This window comes from Scyliorhinus torazame, chromosome 14 (assembly GCF_047496885.1).
Source record: "Scyliorhinus torazame isolate Kashiwa2021f chromosome 14, sScyTor2.1, whole genome shotgun sequence".
Classification (NCBI taxonomy): Eukaryota; Metazoa; Chordata; class Chondrichthyes; order Carcharhiniformes; family Scyliorhinidae; genus Scyliorhinus; species Scyliorhinus torazame.
In genome coordinates, this window is record NC_092720.1 from 26473782 (window position 1) to 26497946 (window position 24165).

Here is a 24165-nt window from a genome sequence, read left to right on the forward strand (position 1 = left end):
TATCCCCATAACCCAGTAACCCGACCTAACTTTTTGGATACTAAGGGGCAATTTAGCATGGCCAATCCACCTAACCTGCACATCTTTGGGTTGTGGAGGCGAAACCCACGCAAAGACGGGGAGAATGTGCAAACTCCACACGGACAGTGACCCAGAGCCGGGATTGAACCTGGGATCTCGGCGCTGTGACGCAGCAGTGCTAACCACTGCTCCACCGTGCTGCCCGGTTGAGGTTATTCATGAAGGCCCTGCCTTCTCAACCTTGCCACTCACCGGAGGTGTGGTGATCTTCAGGTCAAAGGGGAAAGGAGCCTACGGTCATCCGGGACTATGGTGTCTTTACCTTACTGGTGTATTAGCTCTGATGATTATGCTCAAACTCTTGGGTAAGATTTGAATCTAGGCGAGAATGCTACCAAATGAGTAATGGCTGAAAATTAATCGTGTAGAACATTAATTAAATATACTGCAATATATATTTAGCAATATTCAAATACATTAACAACAGTATGTGAAATTGTAAAACACTTATTCAAACAAAAGATTATTAATTTCATATACAGTAAGCTATTTTAATGGATTGTACATTTACCAATTGGTTGTTTTGTGTACCTATAACACAAAGCATTGCTGGACTATATCTACACACACACCACACATGCTTGAATGAATTAAGCTAACGACTAACTTACAAAATGTGTATGTACAGAAAATACATCTCCTGTTCTGTAATTTCATTCAAATGAAATGTGTAATTACAGTGTATATATGCTACAATAACTTATCGCAGCATGCAATTATCACAGAATAGTTTCAAATTGTTATTTGCTATGATATACACTCATTGAAGTTTTGTTTATTTCCAAAGTGTCACAAACAACAATGAAACTTTGTTGGAGCAGACATGCCCTCAGATTAAATGTTTTCACACTCCATGGAGATAACATCATAAATATGTCATTCAATATGTGTCAATTAATTTCTTGAAAAATTATAACTTTTTCTTGTTGTTGTTTGAATAAGTGTTTTAAGGCAGTGTTTTTCCACCTTTCTTTCCCGGGACACACTTTTACCAACTGGGAGCTTCACGACCACTCTGGCTGACCTTCGTGACGCACCATTTTTGCTTAGCTTTAATAAGACAGGTGAGCCTGCTTGGTCCTCACGATCTCACTTACTTTGTCATTCATTGTTACATTTCTGCTAAAGACTTCAGGTGATGATTTAAATTCTCACTGCAACTTTTGAAAAAAATCAAGAGGTTTGTCCTCGCACTCGCCATGCTCTTCAAATGCCTTTGAATATTTGAGGGTTTTAAACTTTAATTTGCCAGTACTCCCCTGCATATAACATGTGGGCGGCACGGTAGCACAGTAGTTAGCACTGTTGCTTCACAACTCCTGGGTCCCAGGTTCGATTCTCGGCTTGCATCACTGTCTGTGTGGAGTCTGCACGTTCACTCTGTGTCTGCGTGGGTTTCCTCCTGGTGCTCCGGTTTCCTCCCACAAGTCCCGAAAGATGTGCTGTCAGGTCATTTGGACATTCTGAATTCTCCCTCTGTGTACCCGAACAGGCGCCGGAATGTGGCGTCTAGAGGCATTTCACAGTAACTTCATTGTAGTGTTCATGTAAGCCTACTTGTAACAATAAAAATTATTATTACATGGGCTTTGCATCGTAATTTCCACTGGCACAATTAACAAAGCCATACCTCAAGAAATCATCTTTATACTGCTTTGTTCCTGCTTTCAGTTTCTTCTTAATGGGTTGTTCACCAGAGGTCCCAAAGTTCTGTATACAGCTCACATCAGCACTGCTTTGTCCTGCTGCAGACTCTCCTGAGCATAAGATTACATTGTGAGACCCTGGTCTGTTTGTGTCTATGGCCATCTCTTCCTTATTACAAAATGATTCATCTTCAGTTCTTCACAGTCCTGTTGCTTGCTTGCTGACAGCTACAAAATGGAGGAATCTCTCCTCCGTGATTTCGCGCCCAAAACACGGCCGCACAGGGCGTGTAATGTCAGTGTACATGCTGAGCCTGTGACCTGCTCTCAGTTGCCGCTTCTGCCGAGAAGACTCTATCATTTGTATTTAAAGGCCTGTCACGGCCATCATTCTGAACTTAAAAATTGGTCGTGGCCAGCATTCTTAAAGGCTAGTTGCAGCCGTTGGACGCTTCTCCCGTGATCGGGAACATTGTGCCCGATCGCTCCGCGACCCTCCCAAGGCCCACCAGCGGGTCACGACCCGTAGTTTGAAAAACCCTGTTTTAGGGTATTGTTATGCCATAAATGTATTTGAATATTGTCAAATTATATACTTCAATTAGCTTTGTGAAAATATAGTACAAACTCAATTAAGCCATGAACAGGCACTGGCTTTGAACATAACTTACATATACCATTTTGTTGCTCGTGAATCGTGAATCAGCTTACCCAGTGTATTTTTGAAATTTTTTTTTAGAGTACCCAATTATTTTATTTTCCAGTTAAGAGGCAATTTAGCATGGCCAATCCACCTAACCTGCACAGCTTTGGGTGTGGGGGTGAAACCTACTCAGACACGGGGAGAATGTGCAAACTCCACACATACAGTGACCCAGAGCCGGGATTCGAACCGGGTTCTCAGAGCTGTAGTCCCAGTTGCACCACGTGCCTCCCCTTTATCCAGTGTATTAAATCGTAGTTCACAAAGCCTTGTAGCGTATTGCACAGCTGGCTATATTTTCTACATATTGTTCATCGTAATAATATTTACCAAATGATGTTCATTTTAGATGATCATAACAATTGCTGAGCTTCTTCCTGTATCAAGGCTGACAGTTGTTAAAGTAATTAAGATAAATGTATAAACTCAGTTTTATATTATTATGTAATAACCTACAATGCACAGGTACATAAAGTCACCATAGACCCAGGTAACCATCGGTCTGACTAGTGGTTTAACCACAGCTCAGGTGAGGGGCAAGGTTGAGAAGCCAGGACCTTCATAAATAACCACAGCCAGTATGGGAATTGAAGCCACGCTGCCGGCCTTGCTCTACACCACAGACCAGCTGTCTAGAGCACTGAGCTAAACCACCCCCTGACACAAAAATATTGGAGTGAAGTATTATTTTTGTGCATCACGATCCGGAATATTTTCATGTAATAAATGGTCACAAAGCAGCTTATCTCTAAATGTTTCTAATCAGTTCAGTTATGATTCCATAAAATAATTGCTAAATTCTACAGATGATGGAGATTGGAAATAAAAACTGAAAGTGCTGGAAAAAACTCAGCAGGTCTGGCAGCATCTGTGGAGAGAGAAATAGACTTAACGTTTTGAGTCCAATAAGAGTTATATTCGACTTGAAACGTTAATTCTGTGTCTTGCTCCACAGATGCTATCAGACCTGCTGAGTTTCTCCAGCATTTTCTATTTTTATTTCAGTTATACTGAAAGTTGCTTTTGTAATAAAATGTTTTAATTGTAATATACACAAGTAGATTCAAGCATTTAGCTGATTTACTAACCCCTCCCCCTTCCTATCCCCAAATCCCTTAATTCCTTTAGTATCCAAAAATCTATCGACCTCCATCCTGATTATAGTCAATGGCTGAGAATCTACAGCCAAGGTAGAGATTTCCAAATATGTGAAGGAAACTCCTTGTCATTCAGTCCTTAAATGACCTTATTTCTCCCTTATCCTGAGAATGTGAATCTTACCTCTAGATTCCACAGGCTGGGGTTTGGGAGGGTGGGGAGGAAACATTTATTTTCAGTATAAAATATACATACTTACAAATTAGGAGCAAGAGTAGACCATGCCCTATTGACCCTTCTCCTCCTTTCAATAAGTAGTCTTATAGCACCAGATTAAAGTCCAACAGGTTTGTTTTGAATCACTGGCTTTCACAGCTCTTTCATCAGGTGAGTGAAGAGGTGGGTTCCACAACCACATATATAGACAAAGTCAACGATGCAAGATGATACTTTGAATACGAGTCTTTGCAGGTAATTAAGTCTTTACAGGTCCAGATGGAGCGACTGGAGAGAGGGATAATCGCAGGTCAAAGAGGTGTGAATTGTCTCAAGCCGGGACAGTTGGTAAGATTTCGCAAGCCCAGGCCAGATGGTTGGGGGGGGGGGGGGTGAATATAATGAGACATGAATCCAAATTTGCACCTCAATACACCAACATCTTCATGCACAAGTTCGAACAAGACCTCCTCACTGCACAGGACCTTCAACCGACGTTTTACACCAGATACATCAATGACATTTTTTGTATGTCATGGTATTGTAAGACTTCTTACTGTGCCCATCCCAGTCCAGCGCCGGCATCTCCACATCCTTCAATAAGATCATGGCTGGTCTGATTGTGGCCTTGGATCCTTATTCCGCCTAGACCCGCATAACATTTAACTCCCTTGTTAGTCAAGAATCTATCTACCTCTCAGGTGGTTTTTCTTGACCGGCACAGGTATGATGGGCTGATTGGCCTCTTCTGCACTGTGGTCCCTGACCCTGTCTCCACTGGGGAATAGAGTTCCAAAGAATCATGACCGTCTGAGATTAAAGAAAAATTATTCCCCTCTCCGTCTTAAATAGGGAGGAGACCTGTTGCCTTTAAACTGTGTTCCGCTAGTCTCTCCCACAAAGGGGAAACGTCCACTCAGCACCCACCCTGTTGAGCCCCCTTGAGAATTTCATGCCAATGAAATATACACACACACACAGATAAGATTGATATCAGTGAGGTGGCCTCTCACTGCCTTTAAGCTCCAGGGAGATAAACAAAGAACAAAGAAAATTACAGCACAGGAACAGGATCTTTGCTCCCCCCTCAAGCCTGCACCGACCATGCTGCCCATCTGAACTAAAACCCCCTACCCTTCTGCGTACCATATCCCTCAATTCCCATCCTATTCATGTATTTGTCAAGACGCGACTTAAAAGTCACTATTGTATCTGCTTCCACTACCTCCCCCGGCAGCGAGTTCCAGGCTCCCACCACTCTCTGTGTAAAATAACTTCCCCCCCACATTTCCTCTAAACTTTGGCCCTCGCACCTTAAACCTATGCTCCCTAGTAATTGACTCTTTGATGTGCCATCAATTAACACAAGACGAGTAGTGAACAAAACTGTGGCTTTAATAAGCTAACCAGAAAGCCTCCTGGCCACTGATCACGAACTGGGGCAGGACCGGAGGTCAGCCACCTTTATACCGAGCCCGAGGGGAGGCGGAGCCATCAGGCAGTGGTTTACCACAATACATGTAGTACAGTAACAGTTTACCACAATACATATAATACTCTAACAGTGGTTTATCACACTCTTCCACACTGGAAAAAAACTTCTGACTATCCACTCTGTCCATGCCCCTCATAATCTTGTAGACTTCTATCAGGTTGGCCCTCATCCTCCGTCGTTACCGTGAGAACAAACCGAGTTTCTCCAACCTCTCCTCTTAGACAACGCCCTCCATACCAAGCAACATCCTAGTAAATCTCTTCTGCACCCCTCTTCAATGCCTCCACCTTCTTCGGGTGGTGTGTCAACCAGAATTGAACGCCATATATTCCAAGATATAGAGATGCTGGCATTGGACTGGGGTGGGCACAGTAAGAAGTCTTACAACACCAGGTTAAAGTCCAACAGGTTCATTTGGAGTTACGAGCTTTCAGAGAGTAGCACCTTCATCAGGTGAATTGACTCACCTGATGAAGGAGCGACTCTCCGAAAAAGCTTGTGATTCCAAATAAGAACATACGAACTAGGAACAGGAGTAGGCCATCTGGCCCCTCGAGCCTGCTCCGCCATTCAATGAGATCATGGCTGATCTTTGTGGACTCAGCTCCACTCTCCGGCCCGTACACCATATCCCCGAATCCCTATAAGAACATAAGACCTGTTGGACTTTAACCTGGTCTGATGAGACTTCTTACTATACTAAGACCATAAGACAAAGGAGCAGAATTAGGCCACTCGGCCCATCGAGTCTGCTCTGCCATTCAATGATGGCTGATATTTTGCTCATCCCCATTCTCCTGCCTTCTCCCCATAACCCCTGATCCCCTTATTGATCAAAAACCTATCTATCTCTGTCTTAAAGACACTCAGTGAATTGGCCTCCACAGCCTTCTGCGGCAATGAGCTCCACAGATTCACCACCCTCTCTGGCTGAAGAAATTCCTCCTCATCTCTGATTTAAAGGATGGTCCCTTTAGTCAGAGATGGAGTCCTCTGGTTCGGGTTTTTTTTCCCTCTCCGCTCTATCCGGGCCACGGGAAGGGATGGGAATGCTGTAAATCTATTGTGGGTTGGGAGGAGGGGAGTTCGATTTAGGGGGATGCCTCGCGGGCAGCTCTCTGCGCGAGTACCATTCGGCCCCCGTCTCATCCTATCTCCGCCGGGGCATGGCGCGCCTGCGCTCGCTCGCTCGCGCCGCCCAGACGGGGCGTGGGCGGCGGGCGCGCGCGCGCGGCAATTGGGCGGCGGGGGGCCGGCGCGCGCGCGCGGCAATTGGGCGGCGGGGGGCGGGCGCGCGCGCGCGGCAATTGGGCGGCGGGGGCGCGCTCTCCGCCCACTTTTGGTGGCGCGCGCGCGCGGGGCGCTGACGCCTCATTTTAACGGCGTTCTCAGCCCACTCTCGAGCCTTTTACAGAGGCAGCGGCACCGGGCAGGAGTGAGCCCGACAGCAAGGGGGAGGGCGGGGGGAAAGATTTAGAGACACACACACACATAGAAATATATACACAACTTCCAACCAAGGAGGGCGGCGGCGGGGGGAAAGAAAGGAAAAAAAGTTACGCGTTATATTTTAAGGAGAGGGGGGGAAAAAAAACTAGCGAGCCAGGGGGGAAAAACTGTCCTTTCCCCCCCTCCTTTTTTTTCTTTGCAAGTTATTTTTCCCTCCCCCCCCCCCCCCCACACCACACACACACAGAATTTCCCCTCTACCTCACCTGCCAACCGCTATCCGTGAGCTGGGAGGCTGCTTTCCCTTTTCTCCCCAACCCCCACCCACTCCCCCTTAAAAACCCTCATTTTATTTTCCTCTGGTCTGACCGAGGGAGGTGAAGGGAGGGAGAGAGAGAGAGAGACAGAGGCAGACAGACCATGGCGGGCTGGCACTGTTATGTGGAGAACCTGATGGCCGATGGACACTGCCAGGACTCGGCCGTCGTCGGCTACATGGACGCCAAGTACGTCTGGGCAGCGTCTCCCGGAGGCACCTTCTCGGTTGTAACGGTAAGGGTGGGTTAAACAAAACAAATATATCTATCTATCTATATGTGTATATATATATATGTGTGTGTGTGTGTGTCTGTAAGGAAAACAGGCTGGGTGCGAGTCGGAAAATAAATGGGTACCCAAGAAACAATGATGCAGGAAATCGTATCCGGAGGAATTGAAAATAAAAGGGAAGAATTGAAATTAATGGTTTATTTTTTCTATCTGATGGGATTTTTTCCCCCTTTCCTGCCCATTAAATGTATTTGTATGACGCGTTTTCTTTCCTAGGTGGGAAGATAGATGAATTCAACTCTTTTGTTTGCTCTCTATCCCCCCCCCCCCCCGGTTGGATGAAGGGAGGTGGTTTTATTGATTTTGAAAAAATATATATATTATATTTAATTTGAGGGGGGGGAAGCTCCGAGTCCCCTGACCGTTATCAGCGGTGTGAGTGGCTCTGGCTGTAAAATGGCGCCGGCTCCCCCTCTCTCTCCCTCCCCCACCCCTCTCACCCACTCCCTCCCCCACCCCTCTCACCCACTCCCTCTCTCCCCCCTCCTCACAATCTCTCTCTCTCCCTTACCCCCCCCCGTCTCTCCTCACCCCCCCCCCCCGTCTCTCCTCACCCCCCCCGTCTCTCCTCACCCCCCCCGTCTCTCCTCACCCCCCCCCCGTCTCTCCTCACCCCCCCGTCTCTCCTCACCCCCCCGTCTCTCCTCACCCCCCCCCCCCCCGTCTCTCCTCACCCCCCCCGTCTCTCCTCACCCCCCCCGTCTCTCCTCACCCCCCCGTCTCTCCTCACCCCCCCCGTCTCTCCTCACCCCCCCCGTCTCTCCTCACCCCCCCCGTCTCTCCTCACCCCCCCCGTCTCTCCTCACCCCCCCCGTCTCTCCTCACCCCCCCCCGTCTCTCCTCACCCCCCCCCGTCTCTCCTCACCCCCCCCGTCTCTCCTCACCCCCCCGTCTCTCCTCACCCCCCCCGTCTCTCCTCACCCCCCCCCCCTCTCTCCTCTCCCCCCCCCCGTCTCTCCTCTCCCCCCCCCCCCGTCTCTCCTCTCCCCCCCCCGTCGCTCCTCTCCCCCCCCCCGTCTCTCCTCCCCCCCCCCCCCCGTCTCTCCTCCCCCCCCCCCCCCCCGTCTCTCCTCCCCCCCCCCCCCCGTCTCTCCTCACCCCCCCCGTCTCTCCTCACCCCCCCCGTCTCTCCTCTCCCCCCCCCCGTCTCTCCTCTCCCCCCCCCGTCGCTCCTCTTCCCCCCCCCCGTCTCTCCTCCCCCCCCCCCCCGTCTCTCCTCCCCCCCCCCCCGTCTCTCCTCCCCCCCCGTCTCTCCTCCCCCCCCCCCGTCTCTCCTCCCCCCCCCCCGTCTCTCCTCCACCCCCCCCGTCTCTCCTCACCCCCCCCGTCTCTCCTCCTCAGCCCACTCCTCTCCCTTCTCTCTTTCCCCCATCCCCCTGATTTTTCGTGCCATTGTCACTGGTGGGGGTGGGGGGGAACAGTGAACTCGTTTCTCAAAAGAAAGGAGCGAAAGAAGGGGTGGGATGGGGAAGCGAGGGGATTCCCTCTTTCGCCCCCCCCCCCCTCTTCTTCCTCTTCAATTATAAGCATTTTCGAAATGTACTTTGCATTTTCGAAATGTACTTTTAAATAAAACAATCAGTTCTCCTTGTGGGCTAACTAATCTGATTTGGGGAATGGCCTTTTAATCTCCTGTCTGCTTTTTAAAAAAAATCCGTGTGTGTGTGTGTATAAAAATCGTTCTGCCAAACGATCGAAGGTGCAAAGGGACACTATTTGGATCGAGTGTAATAGAACATTATCTTTTTGTTTGGTTTTAAAAGGGAGGGTTTATTTTCAATGCAAAGGCAGATCGCTGGTTCTGGTAGAAAATTCTAGAAAACTTGCTGTGTGTGGGGCCAGCCCCATCGTCCTCGGTACGTACCGATGGAGATTTCCAGTTTTACATTCCTCCTTCACTAATTCTTAAATTTGGCGTTTAGAGATCCAAATTCAGGGTTTAGAGATTCGGCAATGCTTATTTTTCTCTGCAGTTTGTATGAATATCTGGCACAGGGAAATATTTGATTTTCCATTTTTTTTGTCTACATGCTTGGCTGCATACTTAATACTGCAGAAAGATCAGGTAAAGATAAACGGTTTCCATTTAATATGAGAAACGAAAGACTTTGACTATTATTCTAATGGGGGTTCATGGTGAATTTATGAAATATCCTTTTTTTTGGGTGGATCGTTAAGTCACTTCGGAAAATAGTCTGACTCCTAGAGTGTGAAGGAGTTATGTTTTCGTGGCTTTAAATTCAAATTGAAGCACAACGTCCAGGCCCATTTGAGCCTGGCCCTCATTTTTTTTTTGCTGAGTTCACATCTTCTGCTCATGTGCAAGGAATTGCTGTTGAGTGCACAAAATTGCTAATGTCTGCAAGCAATTGCTGTTGGTGAAACTCTCTAGGAATTATGCTTTTTATTATTTGCGGTTTTACTGGTTTGGGCAGTTCCTTCCTGTAGTGTTTTTTTTTGTCTGAATGTCTGTTTCACTCTCCTCCCCCATTCCCTTCAGACCTGTATGGCATGACTCTGCAGTTCAGCTAAACTGTGGTGGGAGGGCGCCGTCTTCCACGTCAGAGCGGACACAAACTTCTTTCCCCAGAAAGGTTGTGGCCATGAAATCGATCGCGACAAGATTTTTTTTTTTTTTTTTTGCAAACGTTTTATTTTGGTCAAAATATATGAAACTTTCAAATGATCCAAGTCACATTTAATCTAATTTCTGGAAGAACTCATTAGAAATGACAGTTGAACCTGTAAGCAAGTTAATTGAGACTGTCCCAACTATGGACAGTGTAGGATGACTTAAATCATGCCAAATACGGTAAAGTACATTGTTTTGGGCATCGTGCTTGTAGGAGGAAATGGTCTTGAATCCTTTTGGGTAGTTCTTCCTTGGTTCATTCCAAGATGATGCCTACATTGAGTGTTCCAATAGTAAGGATGCAATATGAAAAACTGCAGTTCAGCCTTCGACTTGGTATTATTCAATACTATCATTCCAGTTAAGCTCCTAAAACTGTTCAGTGCTGCTGTTTGTGCTTTACCTTTCAGCCACAGTTCACAATTGTTTTTTTGCCTTCTCAGTTGGGCTTTATTGCAAATGTTCTCATTATCCAAAATCCAGGAATCAAATGTTTGAGGATGGTTTGATATATTTTTGTAAAGTTGCTTAATGTAGATAAGTTGGATTTAATTGCAGTAACTAGTTGTATCAGAATTCTAATTAAGTTAGAAGTTGATTTGTGACTTTAGATGGAAATTTGCTGCAATCTTGGGTGTTGGCTTAAAATTTGCTACAGCATGAACTTTCTTACTTACACACATGTCAAAATTATTAAAGGTGAATCTTGATGGCTGCTGGATTGAGTTAAAACAGCTCTGTTTGTAAACCTGGTGCATTGGCATGTTCTCAGTTTAGCTCATTTGGCTAGACAGCTGGTTCATAGAATTTAAAGTGCAGAAGGAGGCCATTTGGCCAATCGAGTCTGCACTGGCCCTTGGAAAGAACACCCTACTCAAGCCCACGCCTCCACTCTATCCCCCTAACCCCATTTTACCTTTTTGGATACCAAGGGCAATTTAGCATGGCCAATACACCTAACCAGCAGATCTTTGGACTGTGGGAGTAAACTGGAGCATCCGGAGGAAACCCATGCAGACACTGGGAGAATGTGCAGACCCTGCACAGACAGTGACCCAAGCTGGGAATTGAACCTGGGACCCTGGAGCTGTGAAGCAACTGTGCTAACCACTGTGCTACCATGCTGTCCTCATTGATGCAGAGCAAGGCCAGCAGCTTGGGCTCCATTTCCTTATCGGCTGAGGTTATTCATGATGCCTTCTCAACCTTGCCCCTCACCTGGGGTGTGGTGATCCTCAGGTTAAATCACCGCCAGTCAGCTCTACCCCTCAAAAGGGGAAAGCAGCCTATGGTCATCTCCTTTACCCTTTTCAACACCTTTTTCAACTAATGAAACTGCCAATGCTGGTCAATTCTGTATTGGATAAAGAAATGATTTTATGAAACTGTTATGGTATTGCCCCTGTATGATGAAATGGCAAAGTTTTATCCATGTGTTCTTGAGGGATGGTTTCTTTAGATCACTATCAATTTGGCATTCAAAATGTTGGCAGTTACCAGTTGTAAGACCATGTGGTTAATCATAACCCTGGAGTTGGTTAGAAATTATTTCGTGATTTTTGCTCAGCCCGAGTTGGAATCTAATCTTTGCCGGACAAAAGTTTTAAGCCCATCTAATGGAGCGGGGAAGGCAAGGATGAAAAGTTCTCTGTTCCCTGGTCTAGTTAAGTAATTAGTTTAATGCCTTAACATAAAATCCTGTTTAGTCCCATTTTGACTTTGGGAGATAAAAAAATGGAAGGATAAATTGAGGTCATTATGTTGCTATCTATTTATATTTAAATAGCATATTCTTCTTGCATTTTGTACAATATTTGCACAATAGCTAGCAACTTAAAAGCCAGTTTAGCCCAGTGCTAATACTGTAAATTTGTATAATGGAATCAACTTTAAAGCTCTTTAGATTTAAAATTTAAATACCAATAAACTACACAAACTTCCCTACCTACCATATTCCCTCCATTGGTATAACATGACTGATTCCCTTGATCTTTCTTCTCACTTGTCCGTGATTGAGATAATGAAAAGAGGACACGGTCATCATTAATATCACTTCCTTGTATCACCACTTGTTGCCCTTCCAACCTCACTTCCTTTTGTATTCCCTTTTCAAAAGAAACCTAAATTCCTGACCGTACAGCTCTCTTATTGCGATAATGTTAATGTTTAGTACTCCAGTATTGCTGCTTTTAATGCCTCTGTCCCAAGTAAAAGCCTTAATCTCTGCCATGTGGTTATTCCACTAGTACATGCTTACTTTAGTCCACTTGGGTTGCTTAAAGTCACTTACTTTAGTCCACTTGGATCCAAAATGCATTGACTTAAATGTATCGGGTGTACAACTAGTAAAACCATTCATCGCCAGATCTGGCTGGGCAACAAAAGGCATTATTGGGCCAAAATTAATTATCCAGATTTGCAATGAAATTTGATTTTTTTCCCCTTTACAAATCATCTCCTTAAATCCATCTGTCCTGTGTCCATATCTTCATCTCTTAAGAATGAGTTTGGACTGCATTGGCATCAAGACTGAGATCAGTAGTTCAGTTTCCCTCTCCTCGGACCTGAATCTTTAGTTTAATTTCTGTCTTTCCTCACGACCTTTCTCAGCCTCCCACATTTGTTCCCGTCTTTTACTACAGCTCCCATCCTTGAATCTCTAGTTAAGTTTCTGTTGCAGTACTGTTGGTAGCTCTCTGGCCACACATGATATCCACTGTGAGTGGTGCGCTATCCCTTCTCTCCTTCTCGTTCTCTGCATCCATTGGTGGTTGACCGCAATATCCTCTTACCAAGGCCTCCCTTCTGGTGTCCATCTATGTGAAAATGCCCATGTTTGGTTCATGAACTGAAGTTATGTTCCTTTTCTCCTCCATTCGCCTCTTAACATTGCCTGTCTTTTGCAGACCTGAATATTGCAAGGCATTTGTGGTTAGCCTACATCCTGTAACATCAATTTTGGCTTATCCAAAATTTAATTGCACCAAATCCCATTTCCTTCCCTGTGCTTGCTGACCTGCATTTCCTACTGGTTCTCCATCACTTTCAACTAGCAGTTTAGTCTGTTCAAATCCTTTCATTGTCTTGTCCCACCCTATCTCTATTCTCATCTGCTCTGCACCTATTATGTGTACCCCCATTTCCTTTACTCTACCACTGATGCCTCCAATTGATTAAGACCCTAAACTCTTGAATTCTGTCTCCACTTCTAGTGTCTTTTAATATTCTGCTTAAGATATACCTCTTAAGAGCAAGCTTTTAGTCATTCCTCCTCCTTTGACTTGGTGTCAAGGCAAGGGTAGTGGTTTGGGTAATAAGCAAAGTAGATCAAGAAGGATCAAAGTTTAAAGGTAATAAAGCATTGGAGACTACAGTGACAGGTGTTACAACACCCTGGGCTAGGGTATGGTCAATTCCAGCTCCCCCAACCAAAGTCTCAACATAATTGAATTAACAAATAATCCTTGGAAAAATACCCAAAGTCTTTGGCCCTTGGTCCAATAATTACAGTCACCAGGTTTGTAAATTTAAGCACAATCGCTTTTCATTTATAACAAAACTATAATGAAATACGCAGCAAATACAACTGCTAACTATTGCAATATTATTCCTAATCCCGCACTTCCTTATATTATTTATGATACACACGACGGTAGGGGAGAAAATGATAAGTCAAAAATAAAAGATGAGTCTTTCTTTCAGATGGCTGTTTCTAGCCAACTTTACCGGTCTTTCAGGTCGAGATTTCTGCTTTCCAGTCTGTAGATTCATTCAGGTTTCTGCAGTTCCATAAATACAGCAGCTCTTCTGAAGAAAACATGAGAGAAAGAACAGGCCCTTTCCATTGAGTGCCCAGGGCCCCCGACTCTGCTTTCCTTGGGTCTCTGGGAATCATCCCACTCAGGCCGGATCCAATCACCGCCTGATAGCGGGCAGAATACAGCCTTTTGGCCAATTAATTGGCCAGCCAATTGATCGAACAGAGTCCCATCCCATCTTTCGGGTTTTGCTGCTCAAAACTAGCATGGTGCAACTTCTTGAATTCTCTGATGCTTGATTTAAGTCCATTAAGCATCCATGGATCAAAAAAATAGTGGTTTAAAAAAAGAGAAAGGGGGAAATAAGGAAATCAACAGGAAGGACCCTTACACACGGAAAAAGCGAAATGAGATAAAGCTAGAGGAACTGTACCTACATTAAACATTGGCAGCTTAATAGGCACAACATAATGGGTTGTGGAATGGGGCAGAATACAAATGAGGAAATTAGAGCGGCATGGAGCAAGAGTAGTCATGAAAGACTTAATCTTGGGGATTGGCAATCCAAATTTGCAGGAATAGTGTGGAGGATGAGTTTTTGGGATGTATTCAAGAGGCTTTTCTAGTAACCAACCAGGTTATTGTGGATCTAGTGTTGTACACCGCGAGGAGGGCTAATTGATATCTAAAATGTCAACAAATCCCTAGGGCCTGATGGCCTGTATCCTAGTAGTGTTTTTTAAAGTGGTTTTGATCTTCTAGAATCTGGAGAATTCCAGCATGCTCCCCATGGATTGGTAGGATGTAGACATAACCCTGTGGTTCAGGAAAGGAGGGAGAGAAAGCCAATTAGTCTGACATGAGGAAATCTTCTCATTTCCACAACCACCCTACAATTGAGGAATCGTTATTTTTTAAAAAAATTAGTTCTTGGGACGTGGGCATTGCAGTCTGTGCCAGCATTTATTACCCATCCCTAATTGCCCTTGAGGGAGTCAACCATTGCTATGGGGTCTGGAGTCACATATAGGCCAGACCAGGTACGAATGACAGATTTCCTTCCCTATAGGACATTAGTGAACCAGATGGGTTTTTACAACAATCGGCAATGGTTTCATGGTCATCAGAAGACTTTTAATTCCAGATTTTTTTTTTTTTTTTTTTACTGAATTCAAATTTCACCACCTGCAGTGGTGGGATTTAAACTTTTGTCCCCCGAGTATTACTCCAGTATCTGGTGTGGAGTCAAGACTAGTGTCCAGTGGCAGTGCCACTGCATCACCGCCTCCCTGGAACACAATTGGAAGAAACACAATGAAATCTGCATGAGGGGAACTTCAGTGGTCATTGGCAAAAGTATTTTGAAAATGCAAATATGCCTGTAGCAGGTGGTTTAGGGGAAACATATCTTCTCACCTTGGGCTTGCACTGCAGCCTCCCGATGCTGAGGACCTGGGTTCGATCCCGGCCCCAGGTCACTGGCCGTGTGGAGTTTGCAAATTCTCCGTTTGCATGGGGGTCTCCCCCGCAACACACAAGGTGCGCAGCATAGGTGGATTGGCCACACTAAATTGCCCCTTAATTGGAAAAAATAATTGGATACTTTAAATTTATTTTAAAAACTATCTGACCTTATTCTTGCCAATCTAGCTGTCCCCATTGCATTTGTCATGACAGTACTGGTACACAGTCCTTTTGCAGGCAAAGACCTGTCTTTATGCTGACTATCTATCTGGTGTATGCCAAGAAACTACTAAATGCACTGCATGCAGCAAAGGCTCTGACAATATTGTAGGACTGAAGACCCGTGCTCTGGAACTAACTGTGTCCCATGGCTTACTGTTCTTGAGTACAATTACAATATTGGCATCTACTTGTAGTGTGGAAAATTGCCCATGTATGTTGTGTGCACAAAGCCAGACTAATTTAATCCATCCAGTAGTTGCCCCATCAGCCTATTCACGATCATCAGCAAAGTAGTATCAAGCAACACTTCCTGCTCATCATTTGGCTCTTTGGAACCTCTGCTCCTGGCCTCATTGCAGCCTTGGACAAAGAGACCAAATCCTGCAGGTGAGTGACTGCCCTTGACTTCAAGGCAGCATTTGACTGAGCAGGATATGGCATCAAGGACCACCGCAAAGGGAATTATTTAACAGCACATGTGGAGTGCAGTGGTTCCAAGAATGCAGCTCCACTAAATCAAGGAACATGAGGTATGGGCAATATGCCAACCACATTGCATCCATCAGTGAATTAAAAACACAGCAGGAAAAATGCTTAGTTCTGTTATTGGGATGATACAGCATTTGTACACTAGGTGGTTGTGACGAAGGCAGTGGCATATTGTTGTCACTGGATTAGTAATCCAGAGACTCCGAGTAATGCTCTGGGGTGCCAGGTTCAAATTCTGCCACTCAGATGGTGAAATCTGAATTCATAAAAATCTGGAATTAAAAGTCCAGTGATGACCCATGAAACCATTGTTTATTGTAAAAACTCCTCTGGTTCACTAATGTTCTTTGGGGAAGAAAATCTGTCCTTGCCTGGTCTGACCTGCATATGACTCCAGATCCACAATGTGGTTGACTCAAAAGTGCACTCTGAAATGGCCGAGCAAGCCACTCAGTTCAAGGGGAATTGGGGAAGAGCAATAAATGCTGCCTCAGCCAGTCACGCTGACATCCCATGAACAATTAAAAAAAAAAAAAAAAAAATTACATTTTTGACGAAGTGTGTAGATTTGAACAAAGTTTTTGTGCACAGCTAAAGCTACATGCAAGTTTCGGCAACCTAACTCCGTTGGATGAATAGTAAACTTGTTGCTCCAAATAATAGATCTCACAAAATTTGTGTAAAAACCTAGAGCTATGCAAACCTAATGGTTTCCATTTTAGAATGAATGAACTTGCATTTTTATATGCTATCTTTTTGTCACTCGGGCATCCCAAAGTGCTTCACAACCAATGTTGGGAATCATAGAATTTGCAAAGTGGAAGGAGGCCATTCAGCCCATCGAGTCTGCACCGGCCCTTGGAAAGAGCACCCTACTGAAGCTCCATGCCTCCACCCTATCCCCGTAGCCCCACCTAACCTTTTTGGACACTGGCAATTTAGAATGGCCAATCCACCTAACCTGCACATCTTTGGACTGTGGGAGGAAACCGGACCACCCGGAGGAAACCCACGCACACAAGGGGAGAACGTGCAGACTCCACACGTCAGTGACCCAAGCCGGGAATCGAACCTGGGACCCTGGAGCTGTGAAGCAACTGTGCTAACCACTATGCTACCGTGACAGCCAATTGGTAAACAGCTGCGAGATGAAGGACATTGTCATCTTTGACCTGGACAGGTTTCCCCGATTTGTCTTTAAATAGTGTCATGACATCTACCTAAGAGGACAAATGGTGCTTCATTGTAGAGGTGTCATACTTGAGATACTAACAGTAAAGTAGTCCCTCATTTCTATTTTACTGGTATCCTAGGTAATGTGCCGAAATGGAGTGCAGACTTTGACGTTCTGATTCAGTTGCACCGAATATCTAATTGTATTTGTCCCAACAGTTTTGTTTTGACTGTCTTTCAGTCTTTACTGGAGTCCCCTTTGCTTCTCGCTGACTGCTTTTCGAATGTTGAGATTTTTCAGTGAAACTCTTGGAATAGTGTACCTTACAGCCTGCTGCTTAATGCAGTTGAGTTCTTTGCATAATATACTTCACGTGGAATATGCACGTTGGTGCGGAGTTCCTTTTTTGTTTTCACTTTCGTCCGTTAAATTTATAGAAGTAGTTCCAGATGGTCTTTAGCAGGAGTGAATATGATCCGATGACACTTCGCTTTCATCTCACTTTGGTCCTCTAATTTGCTGTCTCATGGCCATTTTGTGGCCTACCTCATTGCAGATGTGACTGATCAAAATTTCCTGAAGCAAACAGTTACTAGTGACTCCCTCGTTTGGCAACATGTATGAAATAGCAATCAGTTGTAAGCTTGTAAAATGTTGAGCTGCACTACAGCATGTTGAATCATTCATGAGACTAGTGCTAGAGGGAACTGTTGCTTGGGGTTCTGGCTGTTGAAAGTAAGAGATTGGAACTCTTTAAACTAAGTTCTTACACTTAAACCCTAGTGGCAAAATAATTATTCTAGTGTTTTAATCAAATAGGGTTGTTAAGTTGAGGCAGGTTGAAATATTTTTCTGGTAAAACATGGAATATGAGCCCACTTTGGTTTAACTTGGGCGCTGTCTACTTTATATCGGTTCAGATTGTGTCATGAGAAACATAAATTGTGAATAAACTTGTCCTGAGCAACTCTGGATTAAATCTGGAAGGGGGTGGGGGGGCAGTTCTTTTAAGAAAGATAGTTTTGTAGTGACAACCAAGCTGGGGTGATTTACTAAGTTTGTGTGGACTTCGCATGGTATAGGAAATTACAACTTGATGGGCTGGAGCAAGAACCCTGGTAGCTATTCATCTATTAAAAAAACATTTAAAGCCCAATTTTTCTGTCCCAATTAGCAGGCGATTTAGCATCACCAATCCACTTGCCTGCACACCTTTGGGTTTTGGGTGTGAGACCCACACAGGCACAAGCTATTCACCATCGATGGGTTAGACGTGCTACTTTTGAAACAAAGGAGAAATTATTATGTTGAAGGCCTGAAACTACCTAGTTACACAATTTCCTTTTGAATCTGGAGAGTCCTAGTGGTCAGATCTAGTGGTCCTCAATATCAGAGATGTACTTGTTTTTCATCAAAAACTTAATAAGGAGATTAGCAGGGGTAGTGTTGTGTGCTGCATGACCGATGAACCATTTTAAGTGAAATGTGGATGTAGTTTCTGCACTGTAATTTTCAGACTTCCAAGTGGTGGGGAAGGAGAGTGGGAGAAAGAGGATGCAGCACAAAAATATAACTTCTAATTTGTCAGAGAGTCAGAGCGTTTTTACGTCACAGGAAGAGACTCTTTGGCCCACCGTGTCTGCCATCCATCAAATACCTGTCTAATCCCATTTTCCAGCACTTGGTCCGTAGTCTTGTATGCTGTGGCATTTCAAGTGCTTGTCTAAAGCCTTGAGTATTCCTGTCTCTACAGCCCTTTCAGGTAGTGAGTTTTAGATTCCAACCACCCTCTGGGTGAAATCTCTCAGCCCCTCTAAACCTCCTGCCCCTTATTCTGTGCCCCTGGTTATTGACCCCTCAGCTAATGGGAAACATTCTTCCTATCCACCCTATTTATGCCCCGTATAATTTTATACAACATCATGTTCACCCTTCAGCCTTCTCTGCGTCATGAAAACAACCCCAGCCTATCCAGTCTCTCTTGATAGCTGAAACACTCCAGCTCAGGTAACATCTATGATCCTTCCTCCGCACCCCCTCTGGTGCAATTACTCCCTTCCTATAGTGACCCAGAGCGGCACACAGTACTCCAGATGTGGCCGAACCAGCGTTTTATACAGCTCCATCATAACCTCCCTGCTCTTGTGTTCTCTGCCCTGGCACAAGTACCCCACCTGCCTTAATCACCTTTTCTACCTGCCCTGTGGTCTTCACACCAAGGTCCCTCTGACCCTCTCCTTCCTAAGGTCCTATCATTCATTGTATATTCACACACCTTGTTAGTTCTCCCAAAATGCATTACCTCACACTTGAGGATTAAATTCCATTTGCCACCTCTGCCCATCTAACCAGCCTGTCTATAACCTGTAATCTAAGGCGTTCCTTACTTTTTACCACACCAATTTTTGTGTCATCCGTGAATTTCCTGATACCTCCTACATTCCAGATCATTAATGAACACTACAAAAAGCAAGGGACACTGGCTTCCAGACACACAAACAACCTATGACCATCACCTTCTGCCACCAAGCCAGTTTTGGATCCAATTTGTCAAATTGCCTTGGATCCCATGCACCATTTTCTTGATCAGTCTGCGAGACCTTGTTGAAAACCATACTGAAGTCCATATAAACTACATCAGCTGCACTGCCCTCATCAATACACCTAGTCACCTCTTCAAACAATGCAATTAAATTTGTAAGACACGATCTCCCTTTGACAAATCCATGCCGACTATCTTCGATTAATCCTTGCTTCCGCAACGTGGAGATGAATTCTGTCATAGAATCGGCTGGCAAGTGGTTAGCACTGCTGCCTACGGCGTTGAGAACCCAGGTTCGATCCTGGCCCTAGGTCACTGTCTGTGTGGAGTTTGCACATTCTCCCCGTGTCTACGTGGGTTTCACCCCACAACCCAAAGATGTGCAGGGTAGGTAGATTGGCCACACTAAATTGCCCCTTAATTGGAAAAAATAATTGGGTACTCTTAAGTTTATTTATTATTTAATCCGTCATAGAATACCTACAGTGCAGGAGGAGGCCATACTGCCCACTGTGTCTCCATCAATGCTCTGAAAGAGCACCCTGTACAGACCCACTCCCCTGCAATCCCACCTAGGGGCAATTTAGCATTGCCAATCCACCTGCACATCTTTGGACTGTGGGAGGAAACCAGAGCACCCGGCCCTCTAGTATTTTTTCCAATAATTTCCCTACCACTGAAGTTAGATTCGAAAGCTGTAGCTGCCGCCGCCTTGTGTGCGTTCGCAGCCTCTGTATTGTCCTCCGTAGCCGCCGCCTCCCGGCCTTTTCTCGGTGTGGTCCACCTAGATTTGCTGCCCGTCCAGGGATTTTTCGTTCATCGTCTCCAGTGTGTTGTTGGCGTCCTCCGGGTTTTCGAAAGTGATGAAGCCGAAATCGCGGGACGCCATGGTGTCTTACCTCGGTGATCCGCTTGTACTTTGGAGAAAGCCTCTTCCAGGGCCTGCTCATCTGTGTCGACGTTCAGGCCGCCGATGAACAACTTTCCTTCTTCAGTCATGGTGTTAAGATATATCTGCCTCGGTCCCTGTTAAATTTGAAGATGTTCCTTAACGGTCCACACCCTCTGCATTCCTCCGCACACTGTCTCAATTTATCCATCTTTAAGCCTGCTAGAACTGTTCATACCTCCTCCCGCAAATGTTAATTTGTTCAAGTACATTATAAACTTCTAGTTTCTATAGCTACACTGTCCTTCCCATTGTGAACACCGATGCAAAGTACTCATTTAAAACCTCACGTCGTCTTCTGGCTCCACGCAGATAGTCGTGTTACCACCTCCCCTTTATTTCCGGTCCATCTTTGTCCCTTTCCAGACTACCTTAAATCTTACCGAGTTATGGTCGCTGTCGCCAAAATGCTCCCCCACTTCTACCACTTGCCTTGCTTCATTTCTTTAATCTCAGTCCAGCACTATCCCCTCTCGTAGGACTTATGGCATAAAAAGCCCTCCTGGATGCATTTAAGAATTGTGCCCCCCCCCTCTTAAGCCTTTCACACTTTGACTGTCCCAGTTAATATTGAGGAAGTTGAAATCGCCTATTATTTTTACATTTGAGATCTGCCTACATATCTGTCCTTCTTTGGATTGGATTGGATTGGATTTGTTTATTGTCACGTGTACCGAGGTACAGTGAAAAGTATTTTTCTGCGAGCAGCTCAACAGGTCATTAAATACATGGGAAGAAAAGGGAATAAAAGAAAATACATAATAGGGCAACACAACATATACAATGTAACTACATAAGCACTGGCATCGGATGAAGCATACAGGGTGTAGTGTTAATGAAATCAGTCCATAAGAGGGTCATTTAGGAGTCTGGTGACATTGGGGAAGAAGCTGTTTTTGAGTCTATCTCTCATGTTTGACACTTAATCCTGTGATTACCCATATAGTAAGTGCCAAGGCTCAGGTGAGGAGAAATTACTTCACTTAAAGGGTTGTGAATGTTTGATGTTCTCTCTGTGCTAGAGGGGTTGTGGATGTTCTCACGTAACACTATTAAGGTAGGTATTGACAAATGTTTGGTCTTGGAATCGAGGGATATGAGGAGAAGGTGGGAAAGTGGAGTTGAAGCCCAAGGTCAGGAGTAATTATTGAATGGCAGAGCAAGCATGATCTACATGGTATACTCATTATTCTTGTACTCTAGCCACATTACTGCCCCCAGCTCTCGTGCTGTGTAACGAAGTATCATTTTTGGTGTTCTCTGAAATTCGTGTTTATATTGAATAATTTAGTTGTGGTGTGCTACTAAATAAAAAGTTGATTACTTGCCCCTGATGAGAATGAAAAATCAATTTGTCCTGCAGCAAGCAACTGTTTCTTAGGACAAATATGAATCTCTGAAGGGGGACGCTAGGAAGAAGTTCAGGAATCTGCAGAGCTACTCACAGAATGATGAGCATGGATTGCATTTGTACTACATTTCTAAAGCTGTTTTTGGGATGGGAATTTGAGTCACTGGGAAATGATGAAATGCCCATAGTATTTTAGAGCATAGTTTGAGTACTAGAGAGAGAGAGATATAAGTTACATGGAACATAGTTACTGCATCTAAGATGTTTTTTTTAGTGCTATGAATATAGAATGCCTCAGAGCAATTCGGAAAGCAGGTGCTTGGTCTTCAGTAATGTTGAAATCAACATGTAGATTTTTTTGTATTTCCATAACATGTATGAGGGTTTGACAACTTGATTCTGTGCTTTGATCCTAATATGGATTAGTTATATAAAGTGTGTTCTCAGTTCTGAGCTCTGCTCAATTCTGGGAATAAAAAATTAACTTTCTTTCCATGTCAAGCTCAAGAACCCCGAGGTGGATCAATGTTCAAGGGGGAGAGGGTTTTTAAAATTCTTTCATGGGCTGTGGATGTTATAATATGAATATACAAGCTAGGCAGAGGTAAGCCGCTCAGACCTTCAAGCATGCTCTGCCATTTAATAAGATCATGGCTGATCTGACTAACCTCCTGCCAACTGCAGTAACTTCACCCCCTTGTTTATCAAGAATCTATCCAGCTTTGCTTTGAAAAGATACAAAGATTCTGCTTCCACTGCCTTTGAGGAAGGGAGCGCCAAAGACAGAATTCTTCTGCTCTGTCTGAAATGAACAGAGAACATAGTGCAGAAAGAGGCCATTCGGCCCGTCGAGTCGGCACTGACCCACTTAAGCCCTCACTTCTACCCTATCCTTGTAACCCAATAACCCCTCCTAATCTTTTTGGTCACCAAGGGCAATTTATCATGGCCAATCCACCTAACCTGCACGTCTTTGAACTGTGGGAGGAAACTGGAGCACCTGGAGGAAACCCACGCAGACACGGGGAGAACGTGCAGATTCCGCACCGACAATGACCCAGCAGGGAATGGAGCATGGGACCCTGGCGCTGTGAAGCCACAGTGCTATCCACTTGTGCTACCGTGCTGCCCCACGCTCCAAATGGGCAGCCATTTGTTTTTATATTTAAGTTTAAAGTACCCAATTCATTTTCTTCCCAATTAAGAGGCAATTTAGGATGGCCAATCCACCTACCCTGCAAATCCTTGGGTTGTGAGCATGAGACCCACGTAGACATGGGGAGAATGTGCAAATTCCACACGAACAGTGACCTGGGGCCGGGATCGAACCTGGGTCCTTGGTCCCGTAAGGCAGCAGTGCTAACCACTGCATCACCATGCCGCCTGGCGCCTTGTTTGTTTTTAAATAAGCTCAGAGTGCCCAATTATATTTTTCCAATTAAGGGGCAATTTAGCATGGCCAATCCACCTAATCTGCACATCTTTAGGTTGTGGGGGTGAGGCACACATGGACACTGAGAGAATGTGCAAACTCCACACAGACTGACCCGGGGCTGGGATCAAACCAGGGTCCTCAGCGCCATGGGCAGCAGTGCTAACCACTGTGCCACTCCGGCCACTTGTTTTTCAACAGCAATCTCTAGTGTTCTCCCACAAGAGGAAACGCCCTCTTCACATCCACCATGTCAAGTCTCCACAGGAAAATAAACATTTCCATTAAGTCGCTCTCTAAACTCTTAATGGATAGAAGCCTAGACTGTCCAATCTTTCCTCAAAACTGCCTATTCCTTTTATTAATTTAATAAACCTCTGAACTGCAAACTCACTCAATAATAATCTTTCTTAGTGTCACAAGGAGGCTTACATTAACACTGCAATGAAGACTAGGACAATCTCCTAATTGCCATACTATGATGACTTTTTGGGTACATTGAGGGAGAATGCCCAATTCACCTAACAAGCAAGCATGTCTTTTTGGACTTGTGGAAAGTAACCGGAGCACCCAGAGGAAACCCATGCAGATGCTGTGAGAACGTGCAGACTCCGCACAGACAGTGACCCAAGCCGGGAATCGAACCCAGGTCCCTGGCGCTGTGAAGCACCAGTACTAACCACTGCTACCGTGAGTAAGGAGATCATTACTTTACACAGTGATTGCCCATGAAGTGGTGATGAACTACAGCAGTCCATGTGTTCTCGGATTGCTGTTGGATTGCAGTTCAAGGATTTTCACCCAGTGGCAGTGAGGAGGTCACTGTCCAAGTCACTGTTGTGGCTTGGAGGGGAA

The 24165-nt window shown here is 45.0% G+C and overlaps 1 protein-coding gene and 2 long non-coding RNA genes across 3 annotated transcripts in view; 2 read left to right on the forward strand and 1 right to left on the reverse strand.

Annotated features, from left to right (window-relative positions):
- Positions 1 to 294: 294 nt before the first annotated feature.
- On the reverse strand, positions 295 to 6388 carry LOC140389594 (uncharacterized). Its single transcript, XR_011934425.1, has 3 exons — positions 3788 to 6388; positions 1712 to 1838; positions 295 to 1634 (listed from the first exon to the last, which is right to left on the reverse strand). It is a non-coding gene; the product is annotated as an uncharacterized lncRNA (long non-coding RNA).
- A 523-nt stretch (positions 6389 to 6911) lies between these two features.
- The window catches only part of LOC140389596 (profilin-2-like), a 55809-nt gene continuing 38555 nt past the window's right edge, over positions 6912 to 24165 (forward strand). The window contains exon 1 of the mRNA XM_072473862.1: positions 6912 to 7240. Within this exon, the coding sequence (XP_072329963.1) occupies positions 7109 to 7240 (132 nt within the window). The 5' untranslated portion in view covers positions 6912 to 7108. The remainder of the gene's footprint in view (positions 7241 to 24165) is intronic.
- LOC140389597 (uncharacterized) lies at positions 8680 to 23994 on the forward strand. Its single transcript, XR_011934426.1, has 3 exons — positions 8680 to 9153; positions 9798 to 9891; positions 23725 to 23994. It is a non-coding gene; the product is annotated as an uncharacterized lncRNA (long non-coding RNA).